Source organism: Lissotriton vulgaris, chromosome 7 (assembly GCF_964263255.1).
Source record: "Lissotriton vulgaris chromosome 7, aLisVul1.2, whole genome shotgun sequence".
Lineage (NCBI taxonomy): Eukaryota > Metazoa > Chordata > Amphibia > Caudata > Salamandridae > Lissotriton > Lissotriton vulgaris.
This window is the reverse complement of record NC_141695.1, coordinates 254020754-254047922: the sequence shown is the minus strand read 5'-3', so window position 1 is coordinate 254047922 and position 27169 is coordinate 254020754. Positions and strand designations below refer to the sequence as shown.

Sequence of the window (27169 nt, the reverse complement as noted above, 5' to 3'; positions counted from 1 at the left end):
TCCTGCCCTGGCACTGCTCCTACCCCGTCACTGCTCCTGCCCCGTTCACTGCTCCTGCGCAGTTCACAGCTCCTACCCCGTTCACTGCTCGCTCCTGCAATGTTTACTGCTCCTGCCCCATTCACTGCTCCTGCCCTGTTCACTGTTCCTGTCCTGTTCACTGCTCCTGTCCCATTCACCGCTCCTGTCCTTTCACCGCTCCTGTCCTTTTACCGTTCCCGGCCGGTTACTGCTCTAGCTCATGCCCGTCACCTCTCCTGCCCCGTCACCTCTCCTGCCCGTCACCTTCCCTGCCCCATCACCCTGCCTGCCCCGTCATCTCTCCTGCCCCGTCATCTCTCCTGCCCCGTCACCTCTCCTGCCCGATCACTTCTCCTGCTCCGTCACTTCTCCTGCCCCGTCACTTCTCCTGCCCAATTACCTCTCCTGCCCAGTCACCTCTCCTTTCCTGTTGCCTCTCCTGCCCTGTCACTGCTCCTGGCCTCTCACTTTTCCTGCCTCATCACATTTGCCACCCCGTCACTTTTCCTGCCCCGTCACAGCTCCTGCCCGTTCACTGCTCCTGCCCGTTCACTGCTCCTGTCTTGTCAGCACTTCTGCCCGATCACCGCTCCAGCCCCATAACTTCTTCTGTCCCATCACTTCTCCTGCCCCGTTCACAGCTCTTATCCGTTCACTGCCCCTATCCGTACACTGCTCCTGCCGGTTACCGCTCCTGTCCATGCCTAATCGCCGCTCCTGCCCCTTAACTTCTCCCGCACAGTCACTTCTCCTCCTCGTCACTTCTCCTGCCCCTTCACTTCTCCTGCCCTCTCACCTCTCCTTTCCTGTCACCTCTCCTGTCCCGCTACTGCTCTTGACACGTCAACTCTCCTGCCCTGTCGCTTCTCCTATCCGTTACTTCTCCTGTCAGTCACTCCGCCTACCTGTTACTTCTCCTGCCCGGTCACCTCTCCTGCCCTACTACCTCTCCTTTCCTGTCACCTCTTCTGTCCATTCACTGCTCCCACTGCTCCTGCCCAGTTCAATCCGTGTACAACATTAACAAATTACACAAGGTGTCAAGTTCCCCACAGTACTCTGTCTGGGGAAAGCTCCTCTGTAATCACCAGGCCCGGAATGGCCATAGTGGGCATCAGACTTTTCCCCGGTAGGCTGCTAGGTAGGGGGCCGGTTTGGGGCTCCTCGGAGGCTGATTTTGTTACTGGGGGTTGGCAATATCGTCCCCCTGTACCAAAATCGGCCACAACTGAAATGGAACTGGAAATATTATCTGTGACCTAATACTGGTACTTTGTGAATTTCGCCGAAAAGAAATGAAAAATGTATGTATGAAACTTTTAATGTAAAGTGCTCTTATACCTTTAATGTTAAGTTTGCACTATATAAAACTATAAAAATAAATGCATAGTAAATAAATAAACAAATATAACACAGGGATAGGTTTGACGGTGATAAGGACTAATATCAAAAGAGAGATAATCCTATTGATTTGCAAATTAATGATGATGAGAAAATCAAGAAATGTCTCTCAACTCCCGACAATAAGGACCGCTGAACACAAGTGGCAATGGGTGGGAGCAAGAAGTCTGTAGTAAGTACAGGAAGGTACAAAGCATTACAACAGTGCAATTAAGCTTTTTTTTATAGGTCTGGGTGAAACTGGTCTCTGAAATACGACCACTAATTCTTATTTGTGAGTTCACTTGGTAAAAGGCAGATTTATTGCCCAAAACAAAAAGCGCATATGCTCAAGCTGCTGGGCTGCACTCCCTCTCACCCCAGGGGAGACCCGCTGAGCAGTTTGCGAGGTCCGGTTTCTGTACCCAGTCAGGCCCTGGTAATCACCAACTCCGATCTCACTCACTTGATGTGCTAAAGGCAGAGGGCTGGCGCGTTGTCATTCCAAAGTGGATAATTAGCCTCAATTGGAATGACAATGGGCCTGCCCTCGGTCTGTTGGAGCTCAGGGAGGGGCTGCTGCAGCCTCTGGAGTTCACAGAGAAGTGTGGCGCCCATACGTTGTTGGCCTTATATCATGACACTCGAGTAGTATATCATTCATTCCTTAACCCCTTCACTGCCGTTTCCGGAAAACAGTGGTGTCGGACAAACCTACCTATTTTGACATAGGTCTTTTCAAGCTTGATTCTTACTAAAAAGGTTTCCTTGAATTACTACCCAGTTGTGCTACACAGTTTACTTTGTTTTTCGTATTTCCTGTGCTGTCATGGCTGCCGTGGACATTCCGCAGCATAGTCACATTGCAGTCCAAGATCATTTGCGGATGTACAATCTGCCTTTGGTACGCTTGGCCGTGATCATGGTGGTGAGTGCAGAACATGCTTATCCTTACGAACTGTTTTATTCGTGGGTGACATTTCCGTCGGTGGACGCTAATTCTGGTGTGTTCCATGCGTACACTCCCACAGCTGTACCTAATGAGTATACTTCGTACAGGGCACAGGAAGTTCCTATTGACGTTTGGCAGCATGGAGTTTGGTTTGGTGGCGCCCTACCCCATTCTTTAACCGCTCTGAGGTTAGGTCCTTTGTCCATTCCAGTTGGCCTGTTTTGGCTGGATTTACTCCTCATCCTCTACACGGCAATTTTAACGTGGCTGAACTCCAACGACTACCGTGATTAGAGCCTTAGTGCATTACATGGGCCGTAATCTTCCCGGTGGAGCTCCTGGGAGTGTGGCTCTTCCGGACGGGCAGGGTGGTTTGAAAATCAGTCCTGTCATGGTGAATGCGGTCATGGGCAAGAAGCCCCAGGATAAGGATGATTTTCCTTTCTGGCTTGCCGAGAAGTTTGACCAGCAGGAAGCTGTGTTTCCTATTACGACTCCTGGTGAAAAACACTGGATTCTTACGCTTAGTTTACCGAAGGATTTGGCCCCTGAGCTCATTGACTGTGAGACCTGGGGTAAGACTTTTGCAGCGGTCTATGCGAGGTGCTACGGCACCCCGTCTATGTCCGTGTTATCTTCGGTCCTTAAATGTGTTCAGGATGATCACGGACTGGAGTCTGCGGTTGAATTGGGCATGCGCCTGTGTGGCAACTTTGATGTGGTTTGCGATCTGATCCTTGCGAATGTCAAGGGAGATGCAGTGAAGTTTCAGGTGGCTAATGCGTTGGCGGCGCTTCCCAATGCCGAGAAACCCAGACAGTTAGCGAATATCATTGTGGCGGCTTATAAAACCTTGGGTCGCAATGCCAAGGGTCTTAAGCCTTTTTCTGTTAAGGAGAAGAAGTAGCCCCAGAGACAACCTTCGGAAACGGAAGTTCAGCCCAAGTCCAAAAAACAAAATTGGCCTAAAAAACAGAAACAGGGAAAGCAACAGCAACAACAACAGACCCAGAATTCTCGTCCTGCGTCTCCGTTACCTGCGCCGTCGGAACGTGTTTATGACGTGCGCGATCGCGCGACGATTAAGACTCCTGATCGCTTTCAGGCTTCTGACCAACGCTCTCCTCGTTCCTTTCAGGACTCATCGGCCCCGACAACTGGTGGTGGAGGGGGCGGCAGGGGTCGGGGTGGCCAGCAAGGACGTGACCAGCCCAGCCCGAGGAACAGTGCAGAAAAGCAGGAAGGCTCTACGCCTAAGAGACCGCAGTTTGCCAAGAAGAAAGTTGCAGCCTTAATAGCGCATCGATATGCCCCAGATAATGAGAACGCGGCTTCAGAATCTGACGTGGGCTCTGACCTTGCTGGACAGCGCGGCAGAGATTACCATAGTGAGAGAGGCCCTCCGTCCACTACTGAAGGTGAAAGCGACTGATACTTATGTTGTCATTGAAACAGCTGATACCAGAGTTGCTCCCCCTGATAGACTTTTTGAAATTGTCCTGTTAATCGAGGGTGACATACAGCGAACCATAAAAGGGGTATTTTGGGAAAATCTTTCGTCTACATGTGACATTTTGCTTTCGGAGGCTGACTGGCCCCCACCTTTTGTGCTCGCAGCTCCGCGAGGGGAGGAGGTGATCCACCCCAGTTTCGTGAACACAGTCTCAAAAGAGGATGCACTGCACTTTGCAGAAGAGTGGGCTCTGGCTCTAGCGCCGGCTGTGTACCACAATCAATGTGGTTGGGATAAATTGTCCCCATGCCATGAGATTCCTTTACGGGCTCAGCCACAACCTCAACCTCAATATCCCATACGTCATGAAGCAAAGGCTTCCGTTGCTGCTATCCTTGAACAATTAGAATATCAAGGTGTAATTGAAACATGTGTGTCACCAATGAATAACCCTCTTTTTACTGTGAACAAGCCAGACGGTTTATATCGTTTGATATTGGATTACCGGCATTTAAACTCGCATTGCCGTAACTGTGCAGTACAGAATACCCACGGCTCTGCTCTAGTGAATAGTCTTGTGCGTAAGCGGTTTAAAACCACGCTTGACATTTCCAACGGTTTTTATGCCCATCGATTGGATGCTCTAAGTTCCCAATGGACATCCTTTACTTGCGGCGGTGTTCAAAAATGTCGGCGTTTGCCTATGGGCTATGAGAATAGTCCTGGGATTTTCACTGCCCGCATTGTCTCCCTATTGGAGGGAATCGACCCAGATGCTTGTTCGTATGTGGATGACATATATCTCACAGACGACGAACTTCGGGAGCATCTGTGTCGGGTCAACGGGATTATTTTATGCCTTTGCCTCCTTAGGTTCCAAATTCAACTTTGCAAAATCGCACATTGCAGAGGTCACAGTGTTGTTTCAGGGCTACGAGCTCAACAATGAGGGAAAAGGATTAGCTCCTCACTTCCTGGAGAAATGCGCACAATTGCGCGCTCCATCAACACTGAAAAAATTACAATTGTTACTGGGCTTCTTGAATTTCGGGAGGACATACATTCTGGAATATGCCCAGCGTATCAAGCCTTAGTATGCTTTGATACAACCAACTTTTTCCAAATCATGCTGGCTGACAGAGCATTCGGCTATTCTGCAGTCTTTGCAAGCTGATCTGCTCACTTCTAAATTCTTACTGACTCGTGATAACCAAACCAACCTGGTGATAAGAATTATCCCTGGGACGGTGGGTTTCACGTACATGACTTTTAATGAAGGAGACACAGTACCTATTGCTTACAAGTCACACTTGTACACTTCGGCTGAATTGCGCTTTTCCACTGTGGAGAAAGTTTTGACGGCTGTGCAGATGGTGATTCTTAAGGAACGAGCCCTGTCACAGGGAAAGCGCATGTTGGTTGTTACCCCGTGTCCTGCCTTGGAGGCAGTCACAAAAGTCAGTGTACCAAATTCTAAACCTCTGTGGATTCAATGGGCTGCGTCCTTGACATCCCAGGATGTCACGTTTATTTTTTACGCCTCATTACGGTCGCAGGAGTACTTACAGTATGAATTTGTTCATCCGGCTCCTTCAGCAATGCGACCCCTGGAGGATTTCCATTGCATCATTTACACTTATGGTTCGGCGCAGGTTGCGCATGGCTCTAAACATGCCTACGTTTCCGCATGCACCATTGTGGTCGGTGCCATGGTGAACGATGAGTTCAAGTCCAGTGTCGTGCACACGCAGACACTAGGAGACTGCACTGCACAATTAGCAGAGCTTTGTGCTCTGATGCTTGCATTGGAGTACGCAGAATAGTGAAAGAATGGGGACCCCCTCTAGGATTTACTTTCAGGTCAGCTAGTAGAGGGGAAAAGAACAACAGGCAACTGAGATAGCTCCCTCTTGACCTATAAATACATTTGTCATTGGAGTAATCTCTCAAACACAGGGCATGTACCAACAATGTCTAAACGAAATGTGAATTGCTTTTCATTTTATTTCATTTTCAGTAAAAAAAGTCAATTTTGTCATTTTTATCATAATTTTCAAGTGAAACAATTATAAAAATATATACATTTTACGAAAAGGCTTCAGAGAAAATTATTTTTCACCATATCGAAGCTATGCATATATGTCTATTTAGGTTCATGAAGACACAATTAAATATATACAACACAGGTAAAAAGCCACCCACGCACAACACATACATACTACCTAAACATCCATCACCTCACAAAACCAACAACAATTATGTCCTATAGCATTGAATCTGGTGTCCACTACATGACCAAAGTCATAAGATTTTTTTTTTTTTTTTTTTTTTTAAAGAAAAGAAAGAGAAGGTCGACGTGTTTCGGTGGAGATAGCAGAAGTACGGACCACCTTCTTCAGGACCAAAACAGATACAGTGCGGTATAGGACCTCTGAACCTGGAATGTAAATCTCTTTTGAAAGAAGGACATATACGTTGAGATGTTTTTTAAGGATGGTGACACTCTGACACGTAATCTGGCGGTAGGAGCAGTCAGATATAAACAAGCAGCTAACAGCTGATTGGTATGCAAAATGGCAGAACGAGGCAGGGGGCGGCTATTTGTAGTCTATCGGTTTGGAATTTTTCTTTATTCAATGGTGTAGAGGGAACATCACCTTTTTCTGTGATGCAGTATCGAACAAATTGAGGACGATGGCGGCGGCGGTGGCGGCTCGTTGAAGGGGATTAGAAATTTTGGACTCTTGAAACGCGCCGTAATACTCGTATGACGATCAGGACACTCAAACTGCAAGTGTATAACACAGAAAAAGGTGGCATCCCCTCTACACCATTGAATAAAGGAAAAATACCAAACCGATAGACTACAAATAGCCGCCCCCTGCCTCGTTCTGCCATTTTGCATACCAATCAGCTGTTAGCTGCTTGTTTTATTCTGACTAAAAATTACGTATATCTGACTGCGCCTACCGCCAGATTACGTGTCAGAGTGTCGCCATCCTTAAAAAACATCTCAACATATATGTCCATCTTTTGACAGAGATTTACATTCCAGGTTCAGAGGTCCTATACCGCACTGTATCTGTTTTGGTCCTGAAGAAGGTGGTCCGTACTTCTGCTATCTCCACCGAAACGCGTCGACCTTCTCTTTCTTTTCTTTAAAAAAAAAAAAAAAAAAAAAATCTCATGACATTGGTCATGTAGTGGACACCAGATTCAATGCTATAGGACATAATTGTTGTTTTTGTGAGGTGATGGATGTTTAGGTAGTATGTATGTGTTGTGCGTGTGTGGCTCTTTACCTGTGTTGTATATATTTAATTGTGTCTTCATGAACCTAAATAGACATATATGCATAGCTTCGATATGGTGAAAAATAATTTTCTCTGAAGCCTTTTCGTAATATGTATATATTTTTATAATTGCTACACTTGAAAATTATGATAAAAATGAAAAAATTGACTTTTTTTACTGAAAATGAAATAAAATGAAAAACAATTCACATTTTGTGTAGACATTGTTGGTATATGCCCTGTGTTTGAGAGATTACTCCAATAACAAATGTATTTATAGGTCAAGAGGGAGCTATCTCAGTTGCCTATTGGAGTATGCAGATCCTTGTGTGACAACTCTAGTCGTAAGTGATTCTTACTACTGTTTCCAGTCTTACAATGAGAACTTGTTCTTTTTTATTCAGAATGACTTTCGTGATTCCAAGGGTAGCACAATAAAACATAAAATGATCTGGGTCCGAGTGGCTGAGCTTAAAGAGCGGGTGCCACTTGTGTTTGTGATTCATACTCTCGGCCATCAGCGTGTAGGAGTCCACGCTGTCGGTAACTCGCTTGCTGATAAAGCGGCGAAATCTGCAGTATCTAAATACTTAGTTGCAGCTGTTACACGGTCCAAAAGTAAAATAGATGTTGACATCTTGGCGGCAGTTGCTGCCACTGAGAAGGGAGGTAAATATCCTGCGGGGTTCCCTTCGAAGTACACATACCACTTAAGTCCCGATAAGGTTCCTTATGTGAAAATTCCTGATGTTGTTAAATGTTTAATTCCCAACTCGGATTGCAGAGCTACTTTGATTACAGCGGCGCTTGAAGGTGTGGCGTCTGCGCATGCGGGCGTCTCAGCCACTGTAACTCAGCTACAACAGAGATTCTGGTGGCAGGGGCTGTACAAACAGACGCGTGATTATGTCCTTCAATGTGACATTTGCCAGCAGATCAAGCCTTCGACTGCTGCGCGTCCGCCTCAGACACAATTGTACATATCTAATAAACAACTGGGTTGCACTTATTTAGATCACTGCGGTCCTTTTTCTTCTGATACTGCGTATAAATACATCTTAGTAGCAGTTGATTCATGCACACGCTTTGTGTGGGTATGGCCCCATCTCAGCGCTGATTCACGGACTATCATAAGAGATTTGCGTGTCTTTGCAGGGATTTTTGCCTGTGGTACCTTCCTTTCGGATCAGGGTCCGGCTTTCGCCTCTAAAGCGTATGAGGATGCTATGATTTTGTTGGGGGTCCAAGTTAAGTTTTCGTCTCCATACAGACCTGAGGGTAATAGTGTAGTGGAGCAAATGAACCGTGACTTAAAACAATCTTTGACAGCTAGAGTTATAGGCACAGGCAGAAACTGGTTAGCCCACCTTAATGGCGTGCAGCGTGCTCTAAACAATCTCCCTAGAAGGTCTCTGGGTGGGCGGACCCCGTACGAAATGCTCTTTGGTATCAAGATGTATGTCCCTGACCTCGACGGTCTAGACTGCGTGGCTCAACCCACGGCCTTTGATGTAGATGAACATTGCAATGTTTTACAGGATCTACAAAAGACCAGAGATAGTCTTGCAAAGGAACATTTGCCCTCCACATCGGATAATGCGTTGCAGATCCCGGTAGTTGGCTGGCTACCCAAAGTTGGAGAACTGGTTCGAGAGAAGATCGATAACAAGAAAGAAAGTGGTCCTTCCTATCGAGCACCGGTTCCCGTTCTTGGAGTGAAGGGCACAAGAACAGTCATTTTACCACCACTTCCTGGTCGTAAGGAAAACAGGTTTATCTCAATTGACAATGTCAAGTTACACAGGGTGGCCGATTCTTCATAGTATGACACCGGCGGTCTCCTGTCCTTCGGTTGAGAGAAATTCTGTGTTGGCCACTATTTCTAATGCTGAGCCAGAAGTGTCCCTCGAGATGCCTGCCATTTCCAACCCTTTATTAAATACTTTTCACGTTAATAACATTGATGACATTGACTATGCCTATCCTGCTGATTTGTCGGTGCCTGATATACAAAATGAATGAAGAAACGTTCTGCACTCAATTAAAACTTATTTTGAAATGTTGGTTAGGTATGTGTGCTGTACTAGATTAGTGCCTGCCCACTAGATTAAGAATATATGTGGCCTGGTGCAACAAGTCACCAGGACTCCAGTACGCACTACAGAAATTCAAATTCTCCTTTAGTACATTCAATTTATTTTTATCCGTTTTTCAAAAATGATAAAGAACATCACTTGTAATTTTTATACTCATACATGATTGCTTACGCCATTAGCAATTATTTCATCATTATAACATTGTGAAAACAAACAAATTTACATTTCCTGAAACATAATGTAAATAAAAACCCAATGCATTTCGGGGCTAAGGCTCCTTCGTCGGGGGTCTGTTTTAAGAGAAAAAAAACAACAAGGAGATTGTATTACTATTGGTGCTTTCAGAGGTTTCTGAGTTTAAGAGTTCTGTCTATTCTTACCACGTATATGGGAAAATTATATTATCCCTTGTAAACTTGTTATAGTCAATTGGCAGTGTTCTATCTAAAGAGAAATGTAACACGATTAGAAAGGGGTAATTCATTACATTAGCGCTATGGAGTATTGTCAGAAAAATAAATATTACCTAGCTAATTTTACCTGAATATTTTTAAATATAGAGATATCTGCAACAGAAGAAGGAAGGTAATTTTAAGGTTATGTTAACGGAAGGGAGAACAAATGTCATGTTTTACACACATGCACTCTTGCTATGAGCTCACCTGTATTGTTCTGGGCCGAGTTTACGTGAAGAAACCTGAATGGGACCGGAATTTGCATTTGCCCATCAATATAGTATTCTGTTATTTGAATGCAAGCAAGTCGTTACGAGTTCAGAAAAAGACTTTTACCTGCGAGCCTTATGAATTTAACTTCGGTCTCGCTGAAGTCTCGATTCACGGAGCGCTGAAAACATAAAGAAGAGGTCCGTTGAGGAACTTGTCGCCCTAATATACAGACACGTTTGACCACAGACTCCCGATTCTTCATTTGACTCTGTTTCAGTAAATTCGAAGAAACCCTCAAATCTAGCAACATATGCCACATTATTTAAAAAACATTTTTTGGTCCCTCCATGGACATATATTTGGCTGGTGCTTTTTTCAGTGTATCTTTTTATGTCAATTGGTTTTGTGTTTTATTTTTTCCGTCTGATCGATGGACACTATGTAGAGGAGAGAATATGCATTCAGCACCTTAATGGAACTTTGTCCCCCCTTTCCTCGTCCCATTCTGCACACAGACTGAAGAGAGACTTGAATTTTGTACACATCACTGCTTGGTCGGTTCTTGATGGGATTGTGTGGGATGCAGTTCAATTTCAAATTCATAGAGCAACTGAAGTGGTTAATGTCCCTAATGTACTCAGAGTGAACATGGGGGATGTGGTGAAACAAAACATACGTTCTGATGATTGGGATGTTAAGGCCGAAGAATCATTATTTTCTAACTTGAAATATGATGCTGCCTTTGATGCTGTAGATTTGTATTTAGAATCTGCTAATTATTGTGATTTATTTTGCTTTCAACATTGTGGTAACCATTTCCTGCATAAAACAAGTTCCAGAAGGGGTACTGTAAATTACACACAGTGGGAACATTGCCCAGCACCGTTACAAGGCAGCTGCAGTACATTTTGAAAAAGTACACTTATTTTACCGACTTTAATCAATCAAGTCCTGAGTCCTTTTTCTTTAAGATGACACAAAAGCCCATGTCCAAAGTTCGACTTACCGATACTAAATTGTTGTATTCGAAGTCGTTTCTAGACAAGTTAGCTGCAGAGGGCTACGAGCTATGGAAGGAAACCATTGACCTTAAATTGGTTTGGGGCTCTAAAAGTTGGCAGGTACAAGGCACTGAGGCTTTGCACCGTGCATGTCTCATCCCAAATCATTTGTTGTTTTAAAATTCTACCATTTTCCAGAAAACATGCTTTGGATTGGCTACTTCAAAAAAATTAAATACCCCTTCTATTCCTGATTTAGAAGAATATTCGGGTTGGAATAATTTTACACAGTTTTCCATTCGAGAATTGCAAACGTTAATGCACAATTCATCCTTCTATATATCCAGTTTGGATCTAAAGGGTTGGCTGATGTGGCACAGAAGCTTTGATTCTTGTCAACGTCACTTTTTGGGTTTAACTGAAGGTTTTACACAAGTCAGGCCTGATCCACGTTTTGATGCTGTCCGTTCTGTCACCACTTACTCAGTTGGCAAATTATGTCAGAATTGGCTACAGCATTCTACATTAGCTGCTGTTAAATTACATCTTTCCAAGCTGACTGATGATGTGGATTTAAATGATTTCATAAAGGGCCCGCCTAATGGTAGATCTAAAAGATGGATTTATGCAATTTACAATGAAATCTTGAAAACTTCACAGGTTGAAGCTGCTAAGCGCCTAAGAGCAATAGATCAAGCTAATTTAGAAAAAGTGCTTGCAGTTGTCGATAACAGTATTAACATGCTTTCTTCCCGCATTTACACGTTGAATAATATTGTATCTTCTGTTGTTGACATTGTACATGATGAGGTGTCTGTTTTGTACCATGGTCAAAATCAATTGCGTTCTATTATGCAGTTTGCATGGACCTTGCAGACACTTAAGGCTGGTCTTGTGCCTTGGAGTTACATGAACGTTTCCTCTCTTTTTGCCCCTTTTAATTTAACTGACAAACAACGCATGCTTTCAATGCGTGATGCTTCATTTTCCATGATACACATTGAGAGGTTGGAATCTTTACCGTTCTCTGTAGCTGAAGCTACTTCTGCAACGTGGCTTATCCACGGATTAATCACATTACCATTTGCCTTGTACAAATTTACTAATTGTATGCGTTACATAGCTCTAGGGAGATATGAACCATTAGGGAACTCATTCCTCCATGAGGTGTGGTCTCTTCCATTCACTTATAGATGCCTGAAAGACGGGAAAGAAGTGTATCTTAATGGGGAAGAATGCACAGAGTCCCCTGACCATTCATTGATATGCAGACACATCCAGTTACGTGGTTCTTGTAATCAGAACCGGCCTAATTTAGCCTGTTTTTTAAAAGGTACTCCAGTTCCTGCAATAGTTCCCACATTCACATTATTAGCGAATGGTAGTTATTTACTGTTGAATAACAAGGAGTGTTGCGGTTTAATTAAAGGTGTCGCTTATGAGGTAACTGTATCAGAACGTGTCGTTTGTTGCAAAAATGTTCTGTAGCCCCCTACGCATGGGAGTTCAGCCGTATCCATCTGACCGCGCATCCCAACCTTGAAAGCAGAGTTCAATGGTATGACTAGAATAAGAGCCCTTTTGTCTCAAAAAGAAGTGGCCCTGAGTTCGGCCCGAGAAACATTCGTCCTTCACATAGCTAACAAGCGCACAGAGGTGCAGGCCCTTTTGAATACTGATTTACTGTTACATTTCAGCGAGCTGGTTCACCAAATCTTCAATGCCTCCTCCACTTCTGGCCTGGCTCACTTTTTTAAATTAGTTAGCAGTGGTCTCTTGACTTCATTCGAGAAGATATTTGGAATCATCCCTAGCTTTTTCCATTCTATATTTTCGAGTCTGTTTGGTGGCTTCCCGGTTTTGCTGGCATTAGCTGCAGGCGTTTTGATTATATTTTGTTTTATTAAACATGGATGCCCGTCCTGTGCTGGAAGCCGCAGAGCCCCTCCTACTGCTGTTTCGCAACCGGATGCTTGATTACTATGGCACCCTGCCGCTTGCGACTTTAAGCACGGCATTTGGATTATCGTTTCGATTTTCCTATTTCACATGTGTCCAGCCTGTTTTTCATTGCCTGAGCTGCGATTTCGAATGGGCCCTTGATTTGTGTCTCTGCTTGACGGTGTCTCCTGACGTCGATTTTAATCATCTGATGAGCCCCATAGTTGCTCATGAGTTGGTTTGTTGTGGCAACAGGATTATGGCCTTGGCAGCGATGCATGGACTAATGGGTCATTGGAACATACTCGCAGCAGCGCATGAGTTCTTGGCACATAGCGTTCTTGAAAACCCACTGAGTTGTCCTCTGATGCTGCTAGAGGATCCAATGCTGGAGGAGCACGTATGTTCTTTTCCGCTGCTTAATTGGATGGCTGAACTGTTTTCGGATGATGACAGTGATTTCATATTGGAGGCTGTTGCTGCATTTTTTGCGTATACAGTCCTACCCTGAGATGCCTCAGAAACTTTTTATTATTTAGGCACGTTCCCGTTTGTAATTTTTGATGATGCCTTTTCCTTACGCTCAATTCTTTTTGTAAGCCCCAGGCCTATTGACATTATCTTTAGGGGCCTTGTGTTGATGACACAAATTGTAATTGGTATAACTGGAATTATGAGTAAAATCTAGCACCCAAAAGATCAAACTGCGGTTGGGAAAAAAGAAGTGTATTGGGTCCGGACTGTGCTTACCTTCCGACTTGGAAGAAAGTTTGCAAAAAAGTGTTCTGAGAAGGTTCAGCAAGGCTGCAGGAGGTTGAAGCTGCGATGAAGATTTCTAAGTTTAGACTTAAGGCCTGATTTAGATGTCTGCAGATTGGATACTCCATCACAACAGTGACGGATATCCCATCTGCCAAAATATATATGCCATTATATCCAATGGGATTTATATTTCGGCAGACTGGATATCCGTCACCATTAGGATTGAGTATCTTATCCGCCAAGACCTAAATCAGGCCCTGTGTCTCTGAAATGAAAGTCAAAATTCTCCTGCGATTGAGGCATAGGGTTGTAGCCAAAGACAGTTCCACAAGACTGGATACCCCTTTTGCAAAGAACCACTGAAAAGGATATACTGCTGTGGAGGGCATGGTTTGAGAAGCAGTAAAGTCAATCTGACTGGCGATGTCCCTCCGGCGGATAGACAAGCTGGTTGGTCCTAGTCGCCTCCTCATTCTCTGAGCATTTGTTCACCAAACATATTCTAAGTCCCGACCTTTAAGTTTTGGCTATCTGATCATCTTCAGCACCACCTCCGAGGGTCCAGGACTGTTGAGGCACCACTTAGGGATTCACTCAGGCTGGGTTCTGGTGTGGGTCCAAGGTGAATCAAGTCATTTGCGTCCCTGTGGGTCAGATCATGAGACCAGCAGGAGGCCAGCCTTTTGGAGTCCCAGGACCCATCCCCAACACCCTGAAGTAAAGAGGAGGAGATGCCATTGTGCCCTCTCGCAAGTTACCATGGCCGCATGGACCGGGCAGTAAGAAATAAAATGGCAGCTCAATGGGAGTGGTGTCAGGCAGACATCCAGCTAAGCAGTGCAAGAATGGCTCCCCTTGCTATGAGTAGCTTTTTTTTAAAAAGAAATAAAGGTACTGTGTGCACCAGTTGGAAACTGGGAACTCAAACCAGTCAACAAAAATGCACAGCAGTGCAGGAGCTGGCTTGGGCACTATAGTGACTATAACTCAGGTCCTTGCCATGCACTGCTAAGAACCTCCAAAATTACATCACTCTTTCCATGTTCTATCACAACATTGATAACATCATTGCATCATCCACAACTACACATTTGCTAACAACACTCTGCATTGCAAAGGGGATGGCTATTGTTACTTTAGTGCAGGAGTTATTGGTATTTTTAGATAACTATAACTTGTGAATTTGAGTGGATTTCTTCATTTAAAATGATCTGTTTTAAATGCCTTTTCACCTGGATATGATGTCTCATTACCTTTTATTTTTTTCAGTGAAAAAGTGCCTGTTTTTGCGTCGTTAACCCAGTTGTGTGGAGTGATGCTCCTATATTCTAAATTCTGCACACTGGAGTACTGCTTCACATTCCTCAGTGTACATGATTTGACCACTAAAACATGGTGCATTTTACTAAACCCCTGCTAGCATACTTACTTTTCTAGTAAGGCCACAGTCTATGGTGAAAAAAAACAGTTGTACTAAAAAGCAAAATGCTACCTATAGACTGCAAAACCTATTGTGCCATTCACTAAATTGAGAAGGACTCATTGGATGATGTCATTAGTGTTGTCACCAGTGATATCATACAACATGTCATGAGTGTAATATGTGAGGTTATATGCAGTGCATGGCGGAGGTACAAGCTCAGCTAACTAAAACAATTCAATGTTCATGCTTTTTTTAGATTAAAACATTAATATCATATGACGTAGTCTCCTAAATATACAGTCACTTTAACATTTGGATTGTACAATAAATATAGATATTGATCAAGGAAATTTATATCTGTGATAATCTTGCTAAGTCCTTTCTTTCTTTCTAACAGAAGAATCCCTGTGGGCTAGCAGTCGATGTTGGCTGTGGTACAGGACAGAGTACTCGTTTCTTGGCTCCTCATTTCCAGAAGGTGGTTGGGATCGACATCAGTGAGTCTCAAATTCAAGTGGCCAAGAGTTTTGGCTCAATCCCCAATGTAGCCTATGTGTAAGTTATCATTAGCTTTTAGTAGAGGTTTCATAGTATGTACAGAAATGTGAAAAAACAGGGGTTTTTGGTTAGAAATGGCCCTGCTAGACCCAACCCCGGAAAACAACTGTAGTGTGAAAATTTTGTGAATCATTGTTAGAACAAATGTTACAAATTGGTGGAGTCCTAAAAAGAAAAAACATATTAATGTGTTTTAAATTAAAGAACAAATACATTTATTTATTGAATGTAGCAATACAATAATAATTGTTTTACTTCTTCATTTTCATTTTGCAAGTTTGTAACTTTACATGCATAACATTTCTAGGCATCGGTGTAGTTTGCGGAGTTTTGCTATGCGGAACTCCGCGAAGTTACAAAAAACTCCGCAAAATTCTGATAGTGGCAAATTACTGTTCACAAACTTACCATTTTGATCATGAGCGGGGAAAAAACTCAACTGAACATCCCGAAGCAGAGTGTTCTGTGCTCTGCGAGATCCACTGAGTGCAGAAAACTCTGCAAACTCTGTGAGCGGAGCGAAGTTCACCACCCAGGCCTAAAAATGTCTTCCAGAATTCAGTGTTGCTCATTTAAATGTAGTACAGCCAAGCAATTTCAAATTCAAATAGTCACTTTCTATTCAAATCAGGTGCAATAATTTTCTTCTTTGTTGTTGTACAACCAACACATGTTTTGCAGCTTAAAGTGAACTGAAGCTTCTTTGGGGCTTCATCATATATCCTCACAAGCTAATATATTAGGAATATTTTTCTAAATACCTCAAAAGTTCTCTTTTAGTTCCTCCATCAAATGAATCGTTACAAAATGAGCCAAATATAAAAAGTATGTATACCACTTTTAAGGGAATCCAATTATTTTTCAAAGCGTTATCCACCAATTATCTTAAAGAACCAAAATGAACCAATTTATAATCCTGAATTTCAATCTTAAATTAAATGCCTGCATATCTGCAGTCTATTGATCTCCCTGATCTCCATCACATGTTCATTGTCCTTCCAGTTGCCATCCATTCATGAGCAGCTGGTGAAATGACGACTTGAAGAGATGTGAGGCTTTTAACCTGATTTTGAAATAACCAAAGTTGTGCCATATCTTTGATAGGGCTGGAGATTTTAATATACAATAATGTCAGCTGTTATCCAAGATGTCCTGTGGAATAATTAATCCTAGAGGTGAAGCTCTAACTATTTTTGTCACAGCCCTTATGAAGAAATTCTTAATTCGCTACTACTAAAGTTGTGTTTGTGTTTTTCTCTTGATTCTCTTTCTTATCCCCAGTATTGAGGTCAACTTTTACCGTTAGAGGCAACTCTAGTCAAATGGATTTTGTCCTGATCTCATTTGATCTCCAAGATTACTCATGGACTCACAATTTTTGAAAATGTGTTTAGCAATCATAATGTCCTTTAGTAAACTTGTGGTTTCCCCCTTTCTTTTTGCCTTCAGGTGTCCTGTTTTCACTCACTTCATTTTTGCTGGCCTTAGGACAATGCACACTTTACCACTGGTAACAAGTGCTAAAGTTCTTGTGCTGTTTTCTTAAAAGATAGCAAGATTGGTTTATTCCCGATTAGTATATTTAATTTACTCATAAGTCCCTAGTAATGATGCACTACATAAGCACAGGTATACCAAAAATACCCCACCAACAGCCGTATGAACTGTAGGATCCGGGAAGCCACGACTCAATACCAGTGAGCACCAGACCTTCGTGTTTGTAGGTGTTTAAAAGCATACGGAGAGATTGTCTCAAACCACTTTTTAATTTACCAAGTACTTCACTCCTGGTCGCAACTACATTTTTCTGCAGTCAGCTGCTGAGTGATCGACTTTAAGGCAAATTCAGGAACATCATTCCCATGTTGGACTTCCTGTTACTTGCACTTTATTCCGCTGTACCAGGACATTGATATGATTAGTTCCCCTACCTGGACAGTGTCTACTGTTGACACCAAGACCCTTCGATCCTCTCATTCTTTTAATACCCTGAAGAAAGTGCAACCTTCTTGCAAGGGTCATCACCAAAATGCACATCGGTGCAAGCTCTGGAGACCAACAAGATAGGATAGTAATTGTTTTGCCAATAATTTACTAGTGATCCGAGATAGCCTATGCTCAGGACATTGAAACTCATCATCATATAATTTTTTCTACAATAATACCCAGTATAACCAGTGACTGAAGAGAGTATTGTCTCAAGACATTGAGTCTTATTATATAATTACTATTTCTATAGAAGCATTTATTACTACCATATGCCATCTTGTAACATTGTATGGTTTTGGTTACTCTCTACCTCAATATATATTTTTTTGTTGTTAGAATGTGTGAGCTAGATGTTGTATGCATGTGGTATGTCTAGATGTTTTGATTAGAGGCTGTGATATTCTCAGACTTGGTGACTGATTCTTATGTTTTTTCTTTTAATTTATATAGAAGTACTATAGATGTGATCACACACTATTTAAGTTTTTGACATTTAATATTTACAATGAAATGACAACATACAGTTTTGTATTTTCATTGTATAATCACTCTTTATTGTATGTGTATTTAGCTCAGTTACACCTATAGTCATTGCTGTTTCTTGGCTTTCCCTGGACTCCTAGTGAGCGCTGTTATGATGGTAAGAGATTCCGCCTATTAAAGTAATATACAGGCAGGAGAGTTTTTGTATATTCTATTGCACTACATGTGCACAGGGCCTGTAAATTAAATGCTACTAGTGGGCCTGCAGCACTGACTGTACCACCCTCTTAAGTAGTCCTTTAAACATGTCCCATGTCTGCCATTGCAGGGTCTCTGTGTACAGTTTTAAACTGCCATTTTGTATTGGTAAAATGAACCTTTTGCCAGGCTCAAACCTTCCTTTTTAATACATATACGTTCACCCAGGGTACACCATAGACAGCCCAGAGGGCAGAATGCAATGTTATGTTATGTTATGTTAATTTGGAATTTTTAAGCGCTTAATACCAGAAGGTCTCTAAGCGCTGTAAGAAGATAGACGTTGGCTCCAGGTAGATTAGCAGGGCGATTGTGTCCAAGCCTCTGTGAACAGGATGGTTTTTAGTTGTTTTCTGAAAGGAAGAAGGCGGCTTTCCGCACGGATGTGGCTAGGCAGTTTGTTCCAATGAGTGGGTATGTAGCTAGAGAAGGCTTGTCCTCCTTTGGTGACGTAGTTGAAGCGAGGGCATTTTAAAAGGCAGTCCGCGGAGGACCTAAGTGAATGGCCAGTTGTATATTTCTAAAGACGTTGTTTAATATACACTGGGACCCGGACGTGAATAGCTTTGTGAACGATGCAGAGGCCCTTAAATTTAGCTCTTTGATTAAGAGGCAGTCAGTGGAGGCGTTGAAGGAGGGGTGATGTTCAAGTATTAAAAAATCAGTAGTACTACCTTTAAGTCTTCCATGTCCTGGTAGTGAAGAAAACTTACAATTGTTTTTTACTCCTTTGAGACGTATCTTTTCTGTTGGATAACATTGGAGTTGCCTTATTACTTTTGATAAGTGCAATTTCCAAATGGTAAGAGATAATGAGATCATGTTTGGTGTCTCTGGAATCACAATTTGTCCTAACTTATGGTAAAGTCGAATTTTAAAATACAATTGTAAAAAAAAAATCACTTTTTAGAAAGTTGCCTTTTTCTTACCTTAGCTATTCGGTGTCTACAGCCTGCCTGGGTCACATGACTGGATTGAGCTAACAGTTGAGGTTTGTGGATTCCTCCTAGATAGCCACACACAGAGGAGAGCGTGGGTGTGACTGGATGGGCTTTCACTAACAGGATGGATGGGAGGAACTGGGCCTAGACACACTTACACTTAAATAGGCTGTGTCATGTGGCGACACAAAGGGTTGCATACCCCGGCAGTTAGTCTGGAGCCAGGGCCATGAAGGCAGGGCATCGGTGCACTTCAAAGGCAAACGTTTAGAATATGGGTGGGTGGAGCTCACTTAGTTTCAATCTGTGGAATTCTGCAGAGTAACATAAAAACTCATCGGGGTACAGTGGAATTTTGCCAACTGGTGCTCGTGCTGCAATATATCATCAGTAGTGCAAGCAGTGCTGAAAATAAGCGTGAATTGTGCCATGTACTGTGTAGGAGACTGCAGCCATTAAAGTAGATTTTACTGAAGCTCGAATGAAAATTCAATCTGGGACTTGCCAATCTCACCTGCCTACCTGCCTATTCTGGAGCCTTGCAGAAGAAAAATTCTAGCACGCGTCAGAACTCAGTGTTAAATTGGGGCGTTGTAAAACTGACTGCTCGTGCCACCCTAGGGAGTCAAGTTGGGGGCCAGAAGGGTCATAGGCATATTAATCAAGTCAACGTTGAGGGATTGCATCCAAGACTGACTGCAAAATATGATGAAGGGCATAGGCCCACTGACACCAAACCAAAGGACAATAGATAAATATACCCAGACATAACATGTAACAACAAAGGGCCTGGAGGGGGCTGCCCCAAATAATACGGCTCTGATGGCCACCATCAATCAATCACATGATATATTGGATGAACAAAATGGTCTGTTGGCTCGGAGGTGAAATTACTGTGACAAGACCTTCACAATGCTGTGGAGAAGATCCCTGAGACCCAGGTCTCAGGGTTGCAAGATTTAGTCACGTCCTTACAGGCCACTGTATCCAAACATACCTATGTGGCCAGAGAATTTGTGCCACACGTGTAAGGCGCTGAGGGATGGTCTCACCACAATAACTTACACTTAGTTGGATTTCAAAAAGGTTGCAACGCTTCTTAGACCTATGGCTTTACGAGTTGATACCCACAGGAGCCCTTGTCCCTTGTTTTGTGGTCAAGAGGGCACTTAGATCATTAGTTCACAAACCACACCCTGGAATTCAGCCTCACCGGTAAATATAAAACTTTTGAACTATATTGTGGGTGTTGCTGAACCTCCGTTCGCTGTTTTCTATGCCTGCACTTTTTTTATTTTTTCATCACATCGTATAGCCATCTAGACCATGCTCTCACCACACCCCTGGATGCCCGACTATACCAGCTTGTCAGCGCATCCGCGCAGCCTTCTGAGGCTGCCAGTGAATTTACCGCATTTTCTTTCCTCATAGATCTAGTGTGCCCTCTGGACGGAGCCTGGCTCCCGAGTCCCATTTCAACCTCCAACTTGACAGAGCGGTTCTGGCATTGCTTGATTTTAATCGAATGGGTTTGTATGTTCCCATATTTCGTTTAGATTATCTTATTTTACCAGTTGCTACACTCCACAAAGGAGCTTGTGGTAAATAGTGGGCGATGCTGGACCCCAGTTCACTGTTTTCTTTCCTGCACTTTATTGATTTTAATTGCACCAAGAAGCGCTCCTGGCCACGCCCTTCCCACACCTTCGGATGCATGTCCACATAGTAGATGCCCCACTGGGGCACCCAAGAGGGTGCATAAAGCAATCCCATCTGTGCCCGTCTGTGCTCATACTGTGCTCAGTGCCTGCCTGTAGGAAGCCGGCTCTGTATATACTATACCAAAGTGAGCTATAGTGTGTAGAGTTCAGTGGAACCACAAAGGTAGGCAGAGGTAAAGTTAGATAGCACCCTACTCTCTATTTGTGGTAGTGTGGTCGAGCAGTAAGGCAGTATCAGAGGATATTGTCAAGCATTTGTTGTACACACTCAGCAAATTAATTCACACACAAAGAGTGAACTTCAGACCATTTGTTTTTGTATCAAAAATATTCTTTTAGTTATTTTATTTCCTTGAACCAAGCAACCCTGGCACAGGTAAGTGATAAGTAGTTTGCAGTAAATGTATAGATTGTAACACAGTTAGGTTTGCAATTGTAAATGAACTTTGATTTGCTTTACAGCAGTGTTACTGATAATACAATGCTTTTCAGAACACAGCACATTTACTTTGAATGGGATTATCAGTAGGCTTACAGGTAAGTTACTTTTGAGATTACTTTCCTACTCAGAGTAGTATGCCTGGATACTACTCTGAACATTTCCTGTAAACAGGTAAGTATATTCGTTTTTGTTAAATAGTACAATTTTAAAGAATTTGTTTAGGTTTTCAAACTCCACACTTAAAACTCTTCAAAGAAAAACAGTCAATGTTATCGTATGGAGGAAAATAGTGTTCTCGGTTTTGAGGTAAGCATTTGGTAGTGGGATATGAGGTTCTGGGGTACATGCAGGGGTCCCCCAGGGTCAAGGATGGACTCTAGTTACACTTTCAGAGAAAAAAGAGTAGCCGGGTGCAGAGTGCCGAGGCCCAATGTTATCCAATGGGTTTTAGAGGGCCTCCGGTTGGTGGCTGCTGACAAGCAGGCTACTTGGTTAAGGGAGCAAAGTTCATGGACATTAGCTCAGGGCAAATGGGGAAACAGAGTAGCACCAAGAGTGCATACTCAGTGGCACTAGGGCAGCCGGGTGCAGGGTGCAATTTCAATGTTCTGCACCCTATTTGTTTTTAAAGAGGAACCTCTGGTTTGCAAAGGCACTGCTGGCTTGATGACGAAGGTCTTCCGCGACCACCAATTCGAGAGGTAAGTTCTGAAGTTAGGGGTTGGTTAGGCACAATCGGTTTGGCCACCCAAGGCTGTGGGGCGTCGGGTGCAGGCGTGCCTTTTGGGTTTGGATCTTCTTATCAGCTCCTGGTCACGGTTGGGGCGACCTTCCAGATTTAAGCTGCAGGCGTCGGCTCAAGGCTTGAAACAGAGTAGGAGTCGCAGGATCTTGGGTCAGGATTGGGGAGACCTCCTCATGGTGTTTGACCACTCGAGGTCGGTTTGTGTATGGTGGGTGCAGAGTGGGGCAGATTCACAGTGTCCGGCCAGAGCCAGAGGTTGCAGATGAACAAATTTGGTGTTCACGGGACAGAATATCTTTGGGTTGAAGGCTGTCATGTCCTCCGGGGTTTTCGAGGTTGCTGGCTGCAGGACACACTGGGATATCGCAGGAGCAGGCTCGAAGTGGAGACAGGCCGGTAGCGCTAGGGCCAAATCAGTGGGCGTCTTCCTCTTGTTAGCTCCTGCACAGCTGTTTGGTCCTTCTATTTCTTTTTCTTATAGTTTCTTCTTGTCCGAGGAAGCAAGATTTAGGTGTGCCCTCAAATACTAGATTTAGGGGTGTTACTGGTAGGTAAAAGTCAGGGACCAATAGGCCCCTACCCTGGGGTGGGTACACCCCCTATTATGAGACCCTCCAGTGGGAGTGAGCATGAGCTTGTCCCTGGTTGGCTGAGTCCCCCCCATCAGCAAGATGGCAGGGACTGAGAGTTGTGCTTTTCCTCGTCTCCTTCACCTGACGGGTGGAGTTGGTACAGGTGGGCACACCTCTCTTCCTCACTTGTTTTTCCCGCCAATTCTCCCACCCAAAGTGCGGCTCAGAATCAGTGGGGACCAGTTGCTGAAAGCCAAAAGTGGCCTGGGGAAGCTCACAAAGGCGGCAAGCATTTGAAGCTTCCCCTTCATGAATCGTGCCCATCCTGGGGAGGAGGCTTGGCACCAAGTCCCGGGTTGTGCATTGTTTCAGGCCACAGAGAGCAGCAGGCTCTCAACCTAGGGTCCAGAAACATGTCTAGGGCGGCAGATGGAAGAAGCCACTCATCCTGGACACTAGTAGGTAGGTTAGTTTTCAGGGAGCATCTCTAAGATGCCCTCTGTGTGCATTTTTCATTAAATCCTACACTGGCATCATTGTGGATTTAATGTGCTGAGAAGTTTAATACCAAACTTCTCAGTTTCCAGTGTAGCTATGATGGTTCTGTGGAGTTCGTACTGGCAAAATCTCAGCACCATTTACTCTTAATGGCAGCACTGCACTTACAATGTCTAAGAATGGACTTATTAGACACGCGTTACTTGAACCCAAGCTTCACAATCACATAGGCACTCAAAATATCTCTTCATACAACGTAAAATAATTTTCTTCACATATTGTTCATGATTATTTCTTCTTTAATTTCCATTATCCTGTTAATTGTTTCATCATTAACTTTTTAGTAGTTCACATGTTAATTTCACATTTCTTGACTGCCCAATGCATTTCAAGCACAAATGCTCTTCCTCAGGGGACTTTGTTCTTAAAAAATATAGCAATATGTCGGTACATTTTCATATGAGTATGCAAACAGGTATTACCTAATTATATCACAGTTCAGAATACAATACAAAAAATCTCAACCACGAACTAAAAATTCTCAGCAAAAAATTTAACCATAGAACATTTCACGTTCCTGTTGAAGTTCTAGTACATTTTCAACCTTATAACCCTTTCTGTGAAGAAATAAACCGTATTGCTTGGTCTTATGTTGTATTGCATGCACTTTAAGCATGTGTGTACTCACTGGGATGTATTCTGTCGTTGACCTTACTCGAGGTTTCACTAGATTTCTCAATTGTTATTCAAAACTGTAAACAATAGACAAGGCACTACTTTACTCAAAGTGTTATGATTATGTTATACTAATCCATGGTTTCCTAATTGCTAATTTTGGTCTTACCGAGTAACTTGTGCAACAACGTCTACAGCGGTTCATCCTCCTTTCCGAGTGTTTCGTAAAGTTTAGCGTGCGTCGCTCTATCCTAGTTATACTCTATCATTATTTTGGTCCGATCACGTGGTGTATGTTAGGGGAAACGAGTCCGAAAACGGACTACCGTAATGTGATTCCTTACGTGTCTCTCTACCTCGTGTAGTCATGGTGGTGTACGATGTTAATCTGCCTTAACCAGTGGAAAAATGTACAATGCGTATGGTAACTGTCACCTAAAGTATTGTGAACGTTCTAGATAACTGCATCATTAGCATGTATGAAAAACATAAATGAATAAATGAACATATATAAATTTAAATAAATGCTCGAAAAGTGTTAAATCGTTCCTGAACAATTATTCTCTACATGTCATCAAATCTCATCACGTCCATAATTTACAGTACTTGTCACTTTATGAGTTAATAGAAAGCAGCTAAGTTCCATCTGCTCATTTAATCCTTTAGGGTACAGGGTGCATAGAAAGTTCATCCAGAAAGTCTCTCTCCTTAGCAATAAATTGTTGTTGTCCATTCCTGGCAGGGTTGTCACCAATTCCAGTATACAGAATTTTAATTGTGAAGGGTTGTGTTTCCCTTCATTAAAATGAACTGCCACTGTGGATTTAAGATTTTTTAATCTGATATTACTCTTATGTTCTGTAAGTCTGGTTTTTATCTTTCTTTGGGTTTTGCCCACATAGGACAATCCACATGGACATCTTAACATGTATATCAGATTGCTGCTATCACAAGTTCCTGATACCTTTAACTTTACTGGTGTACCTTTAGTGGGTGATTGATCACATTCCCTTTGATGATAGCCGAGCAGTTACCGCAATTATAACATGGCATTGTGCCTTTGTATTTCTCTTTGTCTGTCTTTTTTGGAATTTTGATGAGTTCTTTGATGTTTTTTGTTCTCTCATATGCAAATATTGGAGAATTTGAAAAAATGCCTTTAAAATCTTCTTCCAGCGCCAATAATGGCCAATGTTTAATAATTGTCTTTTTGATGCTGTAACTGCGTGTGGAGAATTTTGACACAAATACAGGTCTTTGTTGCTCTGTTTTTGTCTTTGCGGATAACAGATGTTGTCTCTGTAATTTGTCTGCTCTTTCTGCAGCGGCATTCAGAATGGGTTCCGGATATCCTCTGTTATTAAATTTGTTTAAGGTCTTCAATTTGTGTTTATTGTATAATTCTTCTGTTGAGGCGATTCTCTTTATTCTGACCAGTTGTGAAAAAGGAAGGTGTCTCTTGAGTGGTGGTTGGTGAAAACTTCTGTAATGTAAAAGATTATTTCTGTCAGTGCTTTTTGTGTACACGCTGGTAGTTATTTCCCCTTCCACATTAGATATTGCCACATCCAGAACTGTAATTGTGTTTTTGTTGATTGTGAACGTAAATTGAATTCGTTCATTGATTTCATTCAGATGTTGTAATGCTTCTTCTAGACTTTCCGTAGTTCCTCTCCATAAAACAAAGATATCGTCAATATAACGCTTGTAAAGAATCAAGTTGTTCTGCCATGTTTGTTGATGCAGTATGTGGTCCAATTCAAATCTATACATGAATGTATTTGCGTACGTGGGTGCCGCACAATTACCCATGGAAGTTCCAGAGGATTGTACAAAATACTTGTCTTTCCACACAAAGTAACTGTGAAACAAAGTAAAATGAATGAGTTCCATGATGAAAATTTTTAACTCTTCACTCTTTTCTTCGTTTACCAAAAAACTTTCCACTGCTGTCATTCCCAAGTCATGTGGGATGGATGTATATAAGGATTTTACATCCACTGTTGCCATGATCATGTCTTTAGTAAAGTTGATCTTTTCTTCCTCCAGAATGTTTAAAAAATGAGTGGTGTCTTTTATATATGTGGAAGATTTTTGAACGATGTTTTGTAAATGTTTGTCTATAAACTTCCCAATAGGTTCATGAATAGATCCTATGGTAGATACTATTGGACGTAACGGTGGTCTTGTAGCGTGTTTGTGAATCTTGGGTGTCATAAAGATATATGGTATTGAAGGATTGGTGTTCAGTAAATACTCTTTGTCTTTTTGGTTGATTGTACCTTGTTCCAATGCATTGTCAGAAATTCTTTAGTGGGGTCCATTTCCATTTTTAAGTATGTGTCTTGATCGTTAATGTGGATTTCCACCTGATTTTCGTAGTATTCTGTGTCCATGATAATGAGAGCACCTCCTTTATCTGCTTGTCTGATTGTAATTTCCTGATTGTTTGCTAGTTTTTGTAGAGTTTGTCTGTCTTTCTCTGTAAGGTTTGTTTGTTTAGATTTTGGTTTTTTGAAAGTTTCTTCAATTTCTTTCATTACGACCTTTTCAAACGCATCCAATACTTTATGGCTCACTGGAGCGATGAATTTGCTTTTCAGTTTTAGTCCCATCATTATATCCTCTTTTGGTTCTGTTGATGTTGGTTTTTCTATGATGTTTGTGAAAAAATGGCGCAATCTTAGTGATCTTAGGAATTTGTATAAACATACTTTTGTCTCTAGTAAGTTTGAATGGTATGTGGGTACATATGATGATCCTTTTTGTAACACTTGAATTTCGTTAGAGGTCATGGTATATTTGGATATGTTGATTACTAAGGTTTCTGACTCCTTGTATTTTTGGCTACAGTTTCTACTGGTGTTTGTTTTTTTGCCCCTCCTGGTTCTGTTTGGGGTCCGGTGGCCTTCTCTAAAAAAGGAGACGGTGTAGTTGAAGTTGTTTCAATTTCTATGTTTGAAGTTGTGGGTATTGATTTATCTGGAATATTTGTCTGTTTACTTTGTGCAGTTGTACGTTGTCTTCTGTTCTCAAATGGTGCCCTTCTTTGTTGTGTGTCATCTGATGATGTTTCATCCGAGGATCTGTCATAGTTTGGTTTCTGGTGTCTCCTTTTGGCATAAATGTCAGCCCATGTATATACCTCTCCTAAACAGTAATCTGTGGTGCCTCTTTTGAATTTCCTTAATTTTCGGTCATTAATTTCTTTAGTATATTCCTCCACTTTTTTGTTAGTGTCTATAAGAATTTGGTCCCATTCCTCCTTGGTTGTCATTTTACTGAGGTCGTCTTTCA

General features: G+C 42.5%; 1 protein-coding gene across 1 annotated transcript in view; it reads left to right on the top strand.

The window, feature by feature from the left end:
* Positions 1-27169, top strand: part of LOC147701321 (putative methyltransferase DDB_G0268948) — a 496840-nt gene that overhangs the window by 243241 nt on the left and 226430 nt on the right. Inside the window, exon 3 of the mRNA XM_086928630.1 lies at positions 15388-15545. Within this exon, the coding sequence (XP_086784756.1) occupies positions 15388-15545 (158 nt within the window). The remainder of the gene's footprint in view (positions 1-15387; positions 15546-27169) is intronic.